Consider the following 17,416-nt stretch of genomic DNA (forward strand, 5'->3'; position numbering starts at 1 on the left):
GACGCAAAGGACTCTATAGATGTTAGGAAGTTTGGTTTGTCACTTTTTGAAGAAAAATCATATATTTGATATACAAATCCCAATATTAGAGTAGAAGCACACTTTTAAATTTGCTAAGTTTAGCTATAATAGAAAGTAAGTTATCCTACAATGTAACAGTACATTGTAAAAAGCTAAATATTTTGTTAATATTTGATTATGTTGTGTGCGCACAACAAAAAAAATTATAATTTTTTTTTAGTTTTTGATTTTTTTTTTTAATGATCCGTTGTTTTTTTTTATATTTATATAACTATAGCCTTTTCTGGTTAATTTAACGTAACATTTATTTATATCCGATAAAAACTGATTATATAAATAAAAGAATAAATAACACTCTACATTTCAGAAAATTGTAACTCTAAAAAAAATTGAGATTTCGGTAAAGGTAAAGGAGTATACGTGCATACGTTTGTGTCATTGAACCAGAATAAAATCTAACTTTGATATATATATATATAAAAATATTTTGCTTTTGATACATGTATAAAACTATTTTAAGAATAAGTATATTATTTTACAGAATAAGTATGGGTTAAAAAAAAATTATTTAAAATTATTGCTTCCTTTCTTAAAAGTTACGTTCACTCGTTATTCTGTTGAATTTAAGTTTGCATAGCAATTATATAAAAGATAACAAACCGCTAATAAACAAAAAAAAAAAAACAAAATACTGCGACATAAACAATGACGTCAGTGAAAAAAAAGTACTGTGTGTTTGATCCCTTGTGAAATATCTACACTATACATGACTGTTATGGTTATTGCATTTTCTCATAATTCAATGCGTTGTGATTAAATCCATATAAAAATCTTTTTTCTATGTTAAATGGTTCATGAGAAATTTGAAATTGAAAAATTGATTACCAGTGGTTAATATAGTGACCAGCGGGAGACAAGGGGTTAATAACATTATAAAATCCTGATAATCAATTTAATACGAAGCTGAAAATAGTTAATGCTGTTTCAAGAACAGTAAGTGTTATGTAGCCCAGGTTTGAGGAAATATACAATATGAAAACTTAGTTAACAGTTCTGAATTTTTTCATCAAGATAATTTCTACTTTCCCAGAAATTCCCTAAACCATTGTCTACATCTAGAAATATAATTTTTTTTTCATTTTCTACAATACATTATAATTGTATCTGAAATACATCCAGTAAAAGAATCATGACTTTGGAACTCAAAAAGTATCCGAACATTTGCTGGGTGTCTGATAGAAAATTTAATCAGATAGAAAAGATTAAGTTTCTGATGATGGATTTTAGTATCAGAAACTTGCTTGATAAAATCAAGAGTAGTCTTTTAAAGTGAGTATAAATTGACTACCCAACAAAGTCAGTAAAATTTATGAATAAAGAATTCAATCTTGATGTGAATTGTGTGAATAATAATGTTAGTGTTTGTCTTATAAGTTGGTTATTAAGTGAGAGCAAAACTAATTCACTTAGATAAACAGTAAAAAAGTTGCTGTTTTACATTTTGTTGGTGTCTATGTTATGATGAAAAGTGTTCATTTTTAAATCCTTTGTAAAAGTATACACAGTTGAAATGAGTTAAGAGATATATTAAACGGCACATTTTTGTTCACAGAGTTCTGTCAGGTATCTTGGAGATATAAATATGATTTTAACTGCTGAAAATGTTTCCCAAATAAAATAATTTAAATTAGTTTTGAACTTTCATCAATGCCAGGTTTTTGAATTATCCAAAATCTTTTTATTAATTGTTTTGGAATTCCTTTCTTTTTTCATCTTTCAATTTATAGTTGTGTACAGATATGAATTAATTTGAAAATTTAATAATTGTTCTGATGTTTTGTCAAAAGTTTTAACTTAAGATAGTTTGTCTCAAATATACATTTTAAAGATTTCAGAATTTAATCGCTGTGTTTTTCAATTAAGCTCAGTTTAGGATTCTCAATAATGCTAAAGACCGATATAATTTTCAAATATTTAAATTACTTTTTTCTGTACTGTAACAGAAAATGAGAGAGAAGACAAAAAAATTGTTAATTTTTGTTTGCTTATATTAAATGTATATTTAATATAAATAAATTGAATGTAAGCTTCACAACACAAAATCTTGACTCTAATCCACCAGGCAAGGAAGAAATTAATAATGTGATCAGCTCACTCAAAAATAACAAAGCATCAGATGAGGATGGTATAATCGCAGAATTATAAAAGCTTGCAAATGAGAAATTTATAACCGAAACAACAAAACGCTTCCAGAAAATTTGGATAGAAGAAAAAATTCCAGATGATTGGATTGTTGCATTAAATCATCCATCCAAAAAAACTCAAAAACTGATGTCAATAACTATACAGAAATCTCACTATTACCTGTCATTTATAAAATATTTTCCAAACTATTTCTTAATAAACTTGAATCACAGATTGCCTCAAAGTTTGGCAAATATAAAGGTGGATTCAGAAGAATAGATCTTGTACAGAAAATATGCAAATCCCCAGCCCAAAAATTATATTAGAATATTACAACACAAGACCAAAAGACATCTTTATTTCATTCATTAATTTTCAAAAGGCTTACGATGCAGTAGATAGAGAAACCATATTTGGCACACTAAAACTATACAAGTAGACAATAAAAAAAAAAAATTTAATTAAACTCACTTTAACCAACACTGTATCTAAAATCAAGTTTCTAGGTGAAGTCACTGAATCATTCCAAGTAAACACAGGAGTATGACAAGGAGATGGTCTTTCACCAATGCTTTTCAACTTTGTTTTAACGATAATGCTTTCAATGTTTTCAACTTAGTTGAAAGTGATAATGTGGAAATGTATTCATATTTTTTTCAGGAATATATAGTGGATGGGGAACTGGCAGTTAGGGTATCAGTTTACAGTACGGCAAAGGGAGAGATGTTAATTGGTTTTAAAAGACAGTATTCAAATAAATTTTTGGGCGATAGAATTACTATTGTTAAAATTTTAGTTTAAGGTAATGAATATTTTTGTAATATTTGCATATTTATTGTTGCTGTGAGGAGGGGGGGAGTGGAATCATGATTTTCTCAAGCTGGGGGTTTTTTTGATGAATACTGTTTGAACAAAAAAATTATTTTAATGGGAGACTGCAACACACCAACGGCAGCTGAGCAGCGTACTTCCAAGGAATTGTATCAGGATAGTAATGTCAGTAATTTATTTGAGTTAAGATCCTTGAAAGAAAAAAATGCCTAGGGGAGATTTGTGTTAAACTTATTTGATAATAATCATTTATTTGTAATAAATAGATGAGTAAAGGGTGATGAAAAAGATGAATTTACTTACATAGGACGCAATGGGTAATCAGTTTTTGATTATTGTTTTTCTTTGGAAGGAATAAACCATTTAGTCAGAAGAGAGATATTTTCTGATCACATACTGTTAGTTGATAGAATCGGTAGAAAGTGTAGGTGAAGTTTGCGTGTCAGAATGTGAACAACCTATTTTTCTAAACTGAAGTAGAGCCATCGTATGAAAACAGATTTCCAAGTAAAGTTATGAAATAAATGTGTAAAAACTGATCTTCATAGTTACTGAACATTTAAATTTATTCTCTTTTTATTTTTCAAGACATAAACAAGAAGAACAATGAAAAGAGATCAGTGATTTAACTAATATGAATTACTTCATGCATAAATGTTAATAGTTTTCAAATGAATAATACACAAAGATGAATAGTGAGCTAACTGAAATCTGCATTTATTTTCTTTTTCACAATTTTAGAGATATAATTGAAAAGTTGCTTCAATAGAATTAACTGGTAAAAAACAAAAACACAATTCATAGATACACCTATGCTCAAAGTAAAAAAAAAAAAAACCATTTAGTTACCTAATTTTGCCAGCCATGTAGTTTTGACATCACGCAAAGCTTCTTGGAATTCTTCCCATTTTGTCTTGTTTTCAGTAATGGAATTTGATTTACTATTTGCTACTCCAGAGTTCTTTTTTCCAGGATCTACTAAAACGTACTTAAATGGATACACATCCTACAACAAAAATAAATTTATACATTTACCACATCTACTTTAATACAGAACACATTGCCTATTGTTATGTATTAGCTTCTTTCTTCCAACAATTCTCTCACTCTCACTCTCACTGTGTATATATGTGCATGTGCAATTCTCCTTGAGATTAAAAAAATATATATATAAATATATCAATTATAGCTTAAAACATATATCCAAAAATGCTTGGTTATTGAGTTACAGCTAGCAAAAATGTTTTCCCAGATTTCAGTTCACCCCTGTGAAATGGTTGTAGTGAAATCTTTAAGGTGTTATTGTAAGTGATAAACTTGGAAGTTTCTAATGTTTTTTATCCTGAAAAATCAAATAAAACAGGTTCCAGAACTGTTCTCCTGTAGTTTTTATGACATCTAATGTAAAACAGAAAAATTTGGTGGTGAAAAACATGGTTTTTTTTTAGATTTGAAGTACAATAACTTCAAACTTTGCATAACTTTGTTAAATGATTAATAAATGGGTATATTTTGATATCAAAACTTGTAGAGAATTTAATTCTGAAATACTTGATTTAATAAAATCTATGAAAAATAAAATAAAAACCAACTTCTACTATTAAAAACAGCTGTTTTTAGTATAATAAATTTAGACCAATGAAAAATTAAAATACTTTTAATTGACTTAAAGAAAAAAATACTTACTGTAATTTATAATGTATTAACTTATAATAAATATTCAAAAATTCCACCACTGACATCGAAGCACTTTTCAGCTTGTTTCTTTGCATTCTCTGTCATTAACCTAACGATATCTTCACAATCCTTGATGATGGCAGCAGTATTGAGAATGTTAGCGATCAGTTCATCATAAATGTCTACCTTTTGCTTGTATATCTCGCATTTCATTCATCCCCATAACAATAATTTAAGGAAGTAAGGTCTGGTGATCTGGGTAACCAATTTACTGGCCCTCTATGACCAATCCATTTACTAGTAAATTTTTTATCTAAGAATTGTCTTACATCATTTGTGGAATGTGTTGGTGCTTCATCAGACTGATAGTACATTTCAATTTGTTTCGCCAATGAGAAGTTTTCAAGCACTGTAAGAAATTCATTGTTTAAAAATTCCAGATAATTTCTCCCAATGAAATGTTCTAGTTATTAAAGGGCATATTAATTAGTGTCAATCACATCAATCTAAACGTTCACCGAAAATCATTGCTAGAAATTTGATTCAACTACAAGTGGGTTTTATTTAGGACACCGATGTAACTGAATTCAGTGTGTTGTTTATGCTATTATGGGTAAAAGTAGCTTCATCTGAAAATAATATGAATGGAATTAAGTGGTAATTATTGATAACCCATTGAAAAAACTGCAGTCATCAGGCATGGCCACTAGGTGGAGGTGTTGAACTTTCTGAACATATTAAGAATGCAGTTTGTGAACGTGTAATGTCCTCCATACCGTCCGTACTTTGTATAATGTTGAGTCATGTAGAAATTCTTCGCATGCTTGTTGTAGGAGTATGCTGTATCACCTGAAGAATGTTTTCCCTTTCATAACCACATAATGCTTGATGTTCAGTTGTAACATGAGTCTGGGAAGTGTACAATTCTCTGAAGATTATTAAAAATTCTAAAAAAATACTTTATGGTTTGGAAGTACTCGTTCAGGATACCTACATCAGTATTCTTCCACTGCAGCTGGAGTACTTCCATCGTAAAAGCCATACACAAAAATCACATCACCATATTTTGCATGAGTAAAGAGATGCAGCATTTTTCAAAATAAGGGTAAAAAAAGGAATTTCATTTTTTTAAATTCAGATTAAATTGGAAAAAAATTTAGATACGGTTCAGATACTAACACAAAACACAACATATTTGACTCTCAAAAATAAAAAAAATACATATTTGATTCTCACAAATAATTAAACATAATAAAAATTATGTAAAAAACAATTAAACTGACTAACATTTATTATTAACATATAACCACAATTTTATGACAACAATGAGTTGTATTCAAATTAATTTTGAAGCATAGATATAGTGTTGCCAACTTAAAGGTCTAAATTTATTGAACTAAAAACAGCCGTTTTTAATTTTTACAAATTTATATCATTTTTCTGTTAATTTTTTTTTTTATAATAAAAGTTGATTTTTCATCTGGTTTTCATAGACTTTATTAAATCAAAGCTGGTATAACCGAATAGTGTAAGGTGACAATCGGCCATGTGAAGTAGACTTTATTAGATCAATTTTCTCAGAATTAAATTTTCTACAAGTTTTGATAATAAATGTTTTGCACTTAATCATTTAACAAAGTTATTGTACTTCAAACCTAAAAAAAAATGTTTTCTGTCACAAAATTTTTCTGTTTTATGTTGGACATCATGAAAACTACAGGAGATACAGTTCTGGGAGCAGGTTTATTACATTTTTCAGGTCAAAAAACATAAGAAACCATAAAATTTACCCCTTAAATAAAATTATAAAATTTCACTATGATCTTATATCACAGGACAGGGGTGGGAACTGAAATCAAGGTGAAATTTTTCGTAGCCATAACTCAATGAACAAGCATTTTTGGACATATGTTTGCATGAAATTTATTCCTTATTTCAAGCTTTAGAATCAGTTCACAAGTTATTTCCCTTTCCTCCTGAATTATCCTGTGTATATAGGAGGCCTATTTTTTTAAATACGGTCTGATTAGCTGTAGCTATGTAAATTCTGCACAGCCCTCAGAAACTGCATGCACCCCCGGCTCCTGGAATGCCTTGCACAGTAATGTCATTTGTAGTCATAGCGTCACTGTGTATGGCTTATATTGTAAATTATAAATGTTTATAGTAATTGAGCAGGTTGCCGACTGTGAAATATGGTCCGTGATTTGATTTTTGACAAGGAATATGTCAGCAGCAGACATTAACTGCCAGATATGTGAGGTTTACAGACCTAATTCAGTGAGTAACAGCAAAGTACGTAAGTGGGTAAGATTGTTAAAGGACAGGTCAATCTCCATGATGAACTGCGATCAGACCAACCTTCTGTAATCACAAACGATTTGATGTGCAAAGTTGATACAAAAATTCATAAAGACTGGCAATTCACGATTTCCACTTTGACACTGATATTTCCACAATTTTCAAGGTCAGTGATATACAAAGTTTCTGAAACATTGCTGTTCAAAAAACTTTGCTCTTGATAGGTTCCCAGGCTGCTTTCTGAAGAACACCAAAAAAGGGAATGGCTAGTCCTTTATCATTTTTGACCTGATACAGTGAAGGAGATGAACTTTTGACCACACTGTCATATGGGACAAGAGATGGATTTCTCACATTACTCCAGCATCAAAGTGGCAGTCAATGGAATGGAGATATACTAAATCTTCAGTCAAACTGAAAGCCAAACAGACAATGTTAATACGTCAGATTATGGCAAATGTATTTTAGAATAGACATTGTGTCCTTTAGTCAGTTTTTTTCCCAAAGGGGCAATAATAAACTCAGCTGTGTACCGACAGACCTTGATGAAGCTTAGTACAGCCTACTGTAATATGGAGTTTTGTTGTTGCATGACAATGCACGACCTCATTCTGCTGCTCAATCAGATCTTTTGGATGGGAGCAAATGGCAACCCCCTGTACAGCCTAGACCTTGTGCCAAGTGATTACCACTTGTTCCACTACCTGAAGGAGTTTCTCGGCAGTCAGCAGTTTGACACCGATGAAGAAGTGAAAACAATAGTTGAAGACTGGTTGTTTCACAAGTGGCTGATTTCTATGATATTGTCATAAACAATTTAGTAAAACGCTATGATAAATGTTTTAAAAAACAAAGTAACTATGTAGAAAAATAGCATAGTGTAAAAAGTGAAAAGTTTAATGAGAAAAATAAGCCTATGAAGTTTAGCAGAATCAGTCCTGGACACTGTGTATATATAAGAATGTATGTATTACATGTACATATATATGTATATGTATGTATTACATATACATATATATGTATAAAACTCCCTCTGCAAACCATGAGGCCTTGCCGATTGTGAGGGTTTTGAGTGCTCAGTAATACAGAATAGCTAGATCGAAGGTGCAACCATATCAGAGAAGTATCTGTTGGGAGTCATACTAAGGAATGATTCCTGAAAGAGGGCAGCAGCTCTTTCAGTACTTGTTAAGGGCGTAGGTCAGGAGGACTTAAATGGCCATATCAACATCACCATATCAACATCTTCTGAGTACTGCGCAGCTAAAAGCAATGGAAAACTACAGCTGTTCGTTTTTTCAAGAAAATGTAGCTAGCATGAAGGTACCTTCCTTGGTAAAATAATCCAGAGGTAAACTAGTCCCCCATTCGGATCTCAGGGTGGGGACTACCAAGGAAGGGGTCACCAGATAATTTAAAAAAAATAGCATTCTACTGGTCAGAGCATGGAATGTGAGAAGTCAAAGGTTGGTAGGTTAGAAAATTTAAAGAGGGAATTGGATAGGTTAAATGTAAATGTAGTAGGAATTAGCAAGGTTTGAAGGGAAGAGCAAAATTACTTTTGATCAGGTGAATTTAGAATAAATAACTCACCTTCAACTAAGGGGAAGACAGGAGTAGGTTTTGTAAAGAACAAAAGGATAGGGAAGAGAGTAGAGTATTTCAAAATACATAGCAATAGAATCATTGTAACAAGGATAAAATCAAAACCTAACAACAACGTTGTTAGGTTTTGATTTTAGATCGTTAACATCTAAATGCCTACAAGTACCCATGATGATGATGATGAGGTAGTGTGTGTATATGAAAAAGTTAATGAAGCAATTAAACACATAAAAGGGGATGACAATTTAATAATAGTTAGAGATTGGAATGCAAGCACTGGAAAAGTCAAAGAACGAAATATTATCGGTGAATATGGGCTGGGCAAAAGGAATGAAAGAGGGGACTGACTTATTGAGTTTTGCACAAAGTATAATTTAGTAATTGCAAACACCCAGTCTAAAAATCATAATTGGTGAATATACGCATGGAAAAAGCCAGGTGATAGTGCAAGGTGTCAGATAGATTATATCATGTTTAAACAAAGATTTAGAAATCAACTTGTTGACTGCAAAGCTTATCCTAGAGCAGACATTGATAGCGACCATAATTTGGTGATAATGAAATGTAGATTGGGGTTTAAAAACCTGAAGAAAAGGTGTCAGATGAATCGGTGGAATTTAGAGAAGCTTGAGGAAGAGGTAAAGAAGATTTTTGAGGAGGATGTTGCAAGAGGTCTGAATAAAAAAGGTAAGGTAGAAAATAAGAAGAATGGGAGAATGTTAAAAAGGAAATTCTTAAATCATCAGAAGCAAACTTAGGCAGAACAAAGAGAACTTGTAGAAAACCATGAGTATCAAAAGATATATTGGAGCTGATGGATGAACGTAGAAAGTATAAGAGAATGCTAGTGATGAAGAAGGTAAAAGGAACTATCAAAGATTAAGAATTACTATAAACTGGAAATGCAAATTAGCAAAATAAGAGTGGATTAAAGAAAAGTGTTCAGAAGTGAAAAGAGAAATCATCACTGGTAAAATAGATGGAGCTTACAGAAAAGTTGAGGAGAATATTGTAGTACATAAAATAAAATCTAATAATGTGTTAAATAAAAATAGCACACCGATTTATAATACGAAAGAAAAGGTCAATAGGTGGGTGGAATATATTGAACAGTTATACGGAGGAAATGAATTAGAAACTGGTGTTATAGATGAAGAAGAGGAGGTCAAAGAAGATACAATACTGAGATCTGAATTTAAGAGAGCATTAAAAGATTTGAATAGCAGAGAGGCTCCCGGGTTAGATGGGATACCTGCAAGTGAGGAAGCAGTAGATAGATTATACAAACTGGTGTGTAATATTTACGAAAAAGGGAAAGTTCCATTGGACTTTAAAAATATTATTGTCATGATACGAAAGAAAGCAGGAGCAGATAAATGTGAAGAATACAGAACAATTAGCTTAACTACTCATGCATCAGAAATCTTAACTAGAAATATGTGTGAGAGAGAGAAAGAGAGAGAGAGTGTGAGAAAGAAAGAGAGAGAGAGAGAAAGAGAGAGAGAGTGTGAGAAAGATAGAGAGAGAGTGTGAGAAAGATAGAGAGAGAGAGAGTGTGTGAGAAAGAAAGAGAGAGAGAGAGAGATAGTGAGGGAGTGAGAGAGAGAGAATCACAAAGTGTTATCCCGGGACTTTCATGCCCTATTCCACTTGTGAAAATAATGGAAAAAGTTCATATAAACATACATCCTAAAATGTTTTGTTTGTGAGTTATGGCTAGTGAAAGATTTTGCTCAGATTTCAGCTACCTCAATGAAATGAAGTCGTGCTGAAATCTTTAGGACATTAATTAAGAGGCAGAATTAGTTATTCTTATGGTTCTTGACCTGAAAAATTGAATAAACAGGTCCCAGAATCATACCTACAGTAATTTTTGAGAAATCTGAAGTGAAAACCAATAATTAGGGGTAAAAACTCCTGTTTTTTATGTTTGATGTACAATAACTTTGTTAAATGGGTAACAAACACATAAAAAACTTTTAAACAAAACTTGTAGAATTTAATTTAAAAAAAAACATAAAATAAAATTTACAGTTAAAAAATTTACAAAAAAAACCTGAATAATAATTTTTTTATTAATGATAGAAATACAATAAATTAATTGAAAAATTATAATTTCAGAATTGGCAATAAAATATCAACAGCTGACCAAAAATGTGCAACACTTTATTAGTTAAACCATTCTGTAAAGTTCATTAAGTATATTGGGTACTGTAATATTAGAGAAAGTTTTCTGTGAATTTTAGTTTTAAGCAAGATTGGTTTGCTAATGAAGTAATGCAGTACTTATTTACAGCAGAGGAATATACTGATATAGTATTTATTTTGGATGTATGTAATGGTAATGCTACAGCTGCTGAAGTAGAATATGAAAAATTTTTTCAAATCACGGGATTCCAGATCCCAAAACAATTAGGGCAACTTTTTGGAAAACAGGTTCAGTACCTAGTATTTGTACTATAGCTCCAAACGATCTGTCCAACATGATGCTGTTATTTAAGTTATTATTGATGCAGTTCAGCACACAACATATGTCTAAGCAGAACAGAGTTTCACATTCTATGGTTTGGAGGACACTTAATCAAAACAACTCCTTATCATAAATCGTCATTTTCCTGAGAAATGGATCCAGTCATGGAGGTCCACATTCCTGGACAACAAGATTTCCTGATCTAACATCTTTAAATTTTTGTGTCTGGGGATGAATGAAAAATACTGTATTCAAAACAAAAATACACTCTCGTGAAGAATTAATTGTCTGCACTATAGATGCAGCTGAGCAAACTAAAGGTCAGCCCTGAAGAACTAAAGAGAACAACAAAAGCAGTACAGAAGCGTGCCAAGAAATGTATTGAAAATGGAGGGCTTCATTTTTGAACATTTATTATAAACTGGTACATATAATACATTTTGGTTTGGTGTTCTGTTTCTAAATTAAATTTTAATATTTCTAACTCGTCTTGGTTTCGTTCAACTAATCTTACACCGTTTTGTTCAGAATTAAATTCTCTACAAGTTTTGTTTAAAAGTTTTATGTGTTTATTACCCATTTAACAAAGTTATTGTACGTCAAACATAAAAAACAAATTCCTCAAAACCTACTACGGTATGATTCTAAGACCTACATCATTTGATCTTTCAAGTCAAAAACCATAAGAAATCACTATTCTGCTCCTTAATAAATGTCCTAAAAATTTTAGTAATACCTCATTTCAATGCGGTACCTAAAATCCAAGTGAAATCTTTCACTATCAGTTAACTTGTAAACGAAGCATTTTGGGACATATGTTTGTTATAACAACTTTTTTTATTATTTTCACAAATAGAATAGATTATGAAAGTCCCAGAAGAACTTTGTGATACACTCTGTATACTTAAATGAGTGTATAATATACAATATTATATAACTGCAGAATATTTAATCATACATTTTTTAATTATAATAAAAATTTTCTTTATATTTTATACAGAATACTTAATAAGACTGCATATTGCACATGCATTATTTGCATTCATTACGTCCACTGTATTACTTCCAAAGTATTTGCATTCATCAATTTTATCCCGTCAATTTCGGGCAAGTAAATGATTTTAAACTGATGTTTACAAATAGCATATTGATCTAAATATTTTATTGAGTTCAAAAGAGAAAGAATGTTAAAAAAGGAGCATAAAAATTCAGTAGTTGAATGAGGGCTTCATGCATCTGGCAAATGCAGTTCTCACAAAATAAATTTGAAGATATAATTTTACGGCAATGTATATTAACAAAGCAAGGTACGGGCATGTATTTTCATATACCAAAAAAAAAAAGAATACAAGGAAAAATATGAGAGTTAAGTTTTGGTCTCTGTAATTAAACATGCTGTTGGTAGCAGGTAATAATCAACATCATTATATTATATGACATTTTAAAACTATTTCTTAATCACAGAGTTTGTTAGAACTTCGTTGGTAAGAGGCGTTAAAGTCAACAAACTATGTTTACAGTTTTAAACATGACCTAACCTAACAGTAAAATGAAACTGGGGAAAAAAACATGAAAACATTATATTTCAGTTCAATTAGATTAGTAACAAATGGAATTTTGTTTCATTTGTTGAACCGCAGGACTTGAATATGTCATTTTTAATGTACCTTTACGAATCGCACCGCTAGATAGCAGTACTTGTTAGTACTAGGTAGTGTACAAAAACTTGATAATGCACTTGAAGTAATAACATTTAAAAGAAAATATACTACAACTTGTTTTAATAGTAAATGCTGTTACTTTAATGAAAGTACTGAGGATGAAATAATTTTTTTTAATTCCCATCACTTCTTTAAAAAAAAATTAAAGTATTAGTTTACAAGAGATTATAGTAGTTTTATTAAAAAAAAGTAATAAATAAAACAGACAAAATAAACAGATAACGATAAAAATCGAGGGTTACACTTACAAATAAATGCAATATTACATCACAGATTTTTGATTCGTAAAGGTCATTTACTAGTTTTATTAAAAAAGGAAAAATATTGTATGAAGTGAAAGATATGACTATCAACAAAGATTGTGAAATTCAATTTATTTGTTCTAAGGCAATACATTTTAATAATAAATCCGTAAGATAATAATAAAATAGTGATATCCAAAAAAATTACAATGAAATTGTAAACCGTACAGTAAGAGTCTCGCATGTTTCATTCCTTCCGCTCAAAAAAAAATTTCTGTAATATAAATAAACTGTTTTTAACAAAATGATACTGATATCAAAAAAAGTATAAGACATTACATTTCTATTATCAAAATCTGTTATTAATTTAGAATTTTCTTTAAAAAAAAATGCATGTTAAATATATGAAATAGAAAATAGATATAAAAACAGATAATAATGTTTAGCATTCCATACAATAAGCAACAAAAAATAAAAACTTGTTACAAATCTCTTACCGGGTCGATTTCATTTATATGTAATACAAATCACTTTTACAGAAATAATATAATTCTTATGATTATTCGTTGTTTAATAAATGAAATCGGGCTGGTAAGAGTTTTCTAACAAATTTTTATTTTTTTTTCCTTTTTATATGGAACACTTTAACTGTTTATTATCTATAATTGTATATCTATTGTATATTACATATATTTAACATGTATTTTTTTTTGAAGAAAATTCTAAATTTAACAGATTTTGATAATAGAAATGTAGTGTTTTACCTTTTTTGTTAGAAACAGTTTTATTTATATTACAGAAATTTTTGTTTTTTGAGCGAAAGAAATGATATCTGCGAGACTCTTACCGTAAGGTTTACAATTTCATTGTAACTTTTTTTGGATGTATTTTCAATTATTTATTCTTTTTTAAAAAATAAGTATTTTTATTCTTTTTAACTTGGCTGAACACAATTAAATGAAGAAGTATATCTGCTGCAGCCAATGGTTAGAAAATGAGACCTTGTGATGAGTACATCAGATAAAGTACAGCTTGTTTCTAGAACAAATCCCGACTAAAAAAATGATGATCACTTACGACTATAACATGCATGATAATTGTAACCATTCTAAATTTTGTTGGTTACGAACAATATATATCATGTCATAAAGAAAAAAGTTTCAATATTTTCAAAAGTAGTTAATATTCATTTGGCTTAGCTGATATTAAAAACAGAAAATAGGCAAGATAGTATTATATTATTTTAATAGTTAAATAAACGTAATTAGTTTGATAAGAAATTGTATTACATAACTTTGTTTTCTGATGTATGACATGGTCTGGATAGCCAGACGGTGATGTCATCGTGGGCTGGTGTGAGCGTATACATTCTCAGAAAAAGTGTGTACGTGCAAAAATACGAACGGGCGTCTGATGGGGGAAGCCAGACTGACATTCTTTGTTTTCAGGGCGAGTGTGAATTTAGCAGTCATGGAGTGGAGACGTGTTTTCAGTTGGCTCGCACGGAAGTGGTGATGTGTTCTTTGTTCGATGAGACAGGACAGTGAGACTGGGTAAATAGGTGTATTCGATGCGAGGTCATCATTATTTTTATATGTGCAGGAAAGTATCCTTATGTATATGAAGAGAAAAATGAATGATATGATTCAAAATATATGATTCCATATAATTCTGATATAAATAATATGTTTAACTAATGTTAAAAAAATTATTTTCTTGTACTGTTAATGTTAATTACTTTATTTTATATATTTTTTTTAAATATGACAGACGAGTAGTGTGGAAATGTGTTTTCTATGACTATATATATGATTCCAAATAATTTTGATATGCTTAATATGTTCAATTTATGTTAAAAAAAATTATTTTTCGTATTGTTAATGTTAATTATTTTTTTAAATTTTAATAATATACATGTGATCAGACTGCATAGCCCTAGTACATTTTTTCGTTGTTCCCCCCTTAATTTGAATTGTTTTGTGATTGAGCTTTTACTTTATATTGATTCACTTGAGCTTGTCAAATCAAATTTTCTTTTTTTTTTTTTTATTTGGAAGTAAGCTCGCATAATGTTCAATAAAAAATTGGCTGTGCTGGCATGAAGAAATTGTATTGGTTATATTGACAGTTGTCAATGGTTTGATGGAAGAAAATAAATTATTGAAAGAAGTACAGCAGCTAAGGACTGAATTTTTAAATTATGGGCCATTTGGACACTAATGATCGTGTGGGCCATAATAACTTAATTTTCAAATGAGTGAAGTAAAAAGGTAAGAGGAACCTCTGTTGTGAATTTGTAAGGCTCTTTTGTAATGAAAGGCTGTGTGTGATGAACAAGTGATTGTTAGCCACATATATCCTTAAGTTAAAAAAAAAGTAATGGTGCACTGATAACAGCTAATTTTTGTGAAAATGATATCAGAAATATCAAATTCATATTGAGAAGTATTACTAAGTTAAAAGAGATGCTATTGTACATAAAGAACTTTCTTTGGAAACTCTGGAAAAAAGAGAACAGCTTTTGATATTACGAAAAGAAACTGTTACAATGGTGGAGATAAAAGGATGAGAAATCTTCTGCCTGTCTGTTTACAGAAAGACAGATGAGTAAATCCATTCCAAACCATAATGGATGAAATTAAAATGTTGCTGGTAAATTTTATCTATTTCAGATCACATTTGGATGATTTGAAACAAACTGACTCAGGTTTATTAAAACAGCAGCTGATCAGATACTTAAATGCGGTAATGAAGATGGTTAAACCAGAGAAGACACTTCTTACGAGTTTTGGCAAGTAACAATGAAAATAAGTAGGCAAATAATGATGAATATTGTTATGTTGTCTTTTAGGGGCAGAGGAAGATGTGATAAGTGTTTTTAATATACAATGTAACAGGTCTTATTAGTAGTTATGATTGATTAATTTTCTGTCATTCAATAAAAAGTATGATTTTTTTTTGTTTGTGAAAAATTTGTTGAAAGAGAAGAGTGTGATTGTTTTGAGGTTTCCTAGATTATAAAATTGTTATATAATTAAATTTCCACTTACCAACAATTTAAAAATTATAAATCCTAGTACTTTCAAAGCTGTTACTCCATCTTAAGGGATTTTCTAAAAGATGTTAATTTAAATTCAAATCAATAATTGTTTTTAAATTAAACTGTTATGTTCATAATAGTTGAACTGTTAGTTCATACTGTTGTTCATAATAGTAGAATAAAATTAATTTGTATGTCAATGAGACACTAACGTCACATTTGTAAGATGTTTGCGACTATTATGAAATAGATTTAATATTAAATTAAATGTTACCAACCTATTATAATTAATTATTATATAATTTGTTTATAAAGTATATCATTATCGAATCTGACCTGTTCATTCATCAATCTATTATTATTTAAATATATACGAAATTTTTCCTAGATACTGGTTTTATAGTAATTATTATTGTATTCTAATATATGTTGAGGTTATAATTATATCCTATTTCTAAAATGTGTTTAGATTGCATCTCAAGAAATAAAAAACTTGGATGTAGACAATAAAAAGTTACACGTACTGAGAACATCTAGAAAATATTTATTTAATTGCTTGTATATAGTAAGTATATATATATATATGTGTAAAGAGTTGTGTGTGTATATATATATATGCAATATATATATATATATATATACATGCAATAAGAGTACGCTGGGAGCTTGTATGGAATGGCTATTTGTTTCTTAGACTGCTATTCTTAATTACTTTGAGTATAAATTGGTAATCCTGGATCTACCAAAAGTAAAAATATACTCAAGTTACTGAGAAACATCAGTCTTCTATTTCTGTCAATGGATTTTGTTAGTGTACATATTAGTTTACCATTACTGTTGCAGGGTATCATATTTAGAATTTCTAAATATGATTATTATTATAATATTATAATATGATTATTATTATTTCTAATCGCGAATATTATTTCCTATTATAGCAAATGTAATAAAAGGGAAGTTAATGAAACATTTAAGTTTTATCAGATATCCTAAAGTTTTGGAAAACCAGTAAATCAAATAAATAGAAGTGAACATAAACATAAACTTTAACAAAAACTTAACCAAAAATAATTAAAACATCTCAATAGTAATAAACATTGAAATCACACAGAATAGAACGAATAACTTATACTGACATGTATTTAAAAAAAATGAATATCATAAGTACTTTACCACTTTTTTGCCAACTTCATCTTTGGTATAAACTATAGTACCAGATAAATACTGTCCAACTGAAATACCTTTGATAAGTCTAAAACAAAATAAAATAATAACATTATTAAATTATAGAATACATATAAAATGCAGTCACAAAGTTCTGGGG

The 17,416-nt window shown here is 29.6% G+C and overlaps 1 protein-coding gene across 1 annotated transcript in view; it reads right to left on the reverse strand.

Annotated features, from left to right (window-relative positions):
• Positions 1 to 17,416, reverse strand: part of TppII (Tripeptidyl-peptidase II) — a 132,079-nt gene that overhangs the window by 14,081 nt on the left and 100,582 nt on the right. The window contains exons 20-21 of the mRNA XM_075354198.1: positions 17,266 to 17,344; positions 3,886 to 4,042 (exon numbers count right to left, since the gene is read on the reverse strand). Coding sequence (XP_075210313.1) covers positions 3,886 to 4,042; positions 17,266 to 17,344 — 236 coding nt within the window. The remainder of the gene's footprint in view (positions 1 to 3,885; positions 4,043 to 17,265; positions 17,345 to 17,416) is intronic.

The sequence above is a fragment of the Lycorma delicatula genome, chromosome 1 (assembly GCF_047948215.1).
Source record: "Lycorma delicatula isolate Av1 chromosome 1, ASM4794821v1, whole genome shotgun sequence".
Lineage (NCBI taxonomy): Eukaryota > Metazoa > Arthropoda > Insecta > Hemiptera > Fulgoridae > Lycorma > Lycorma delicatula.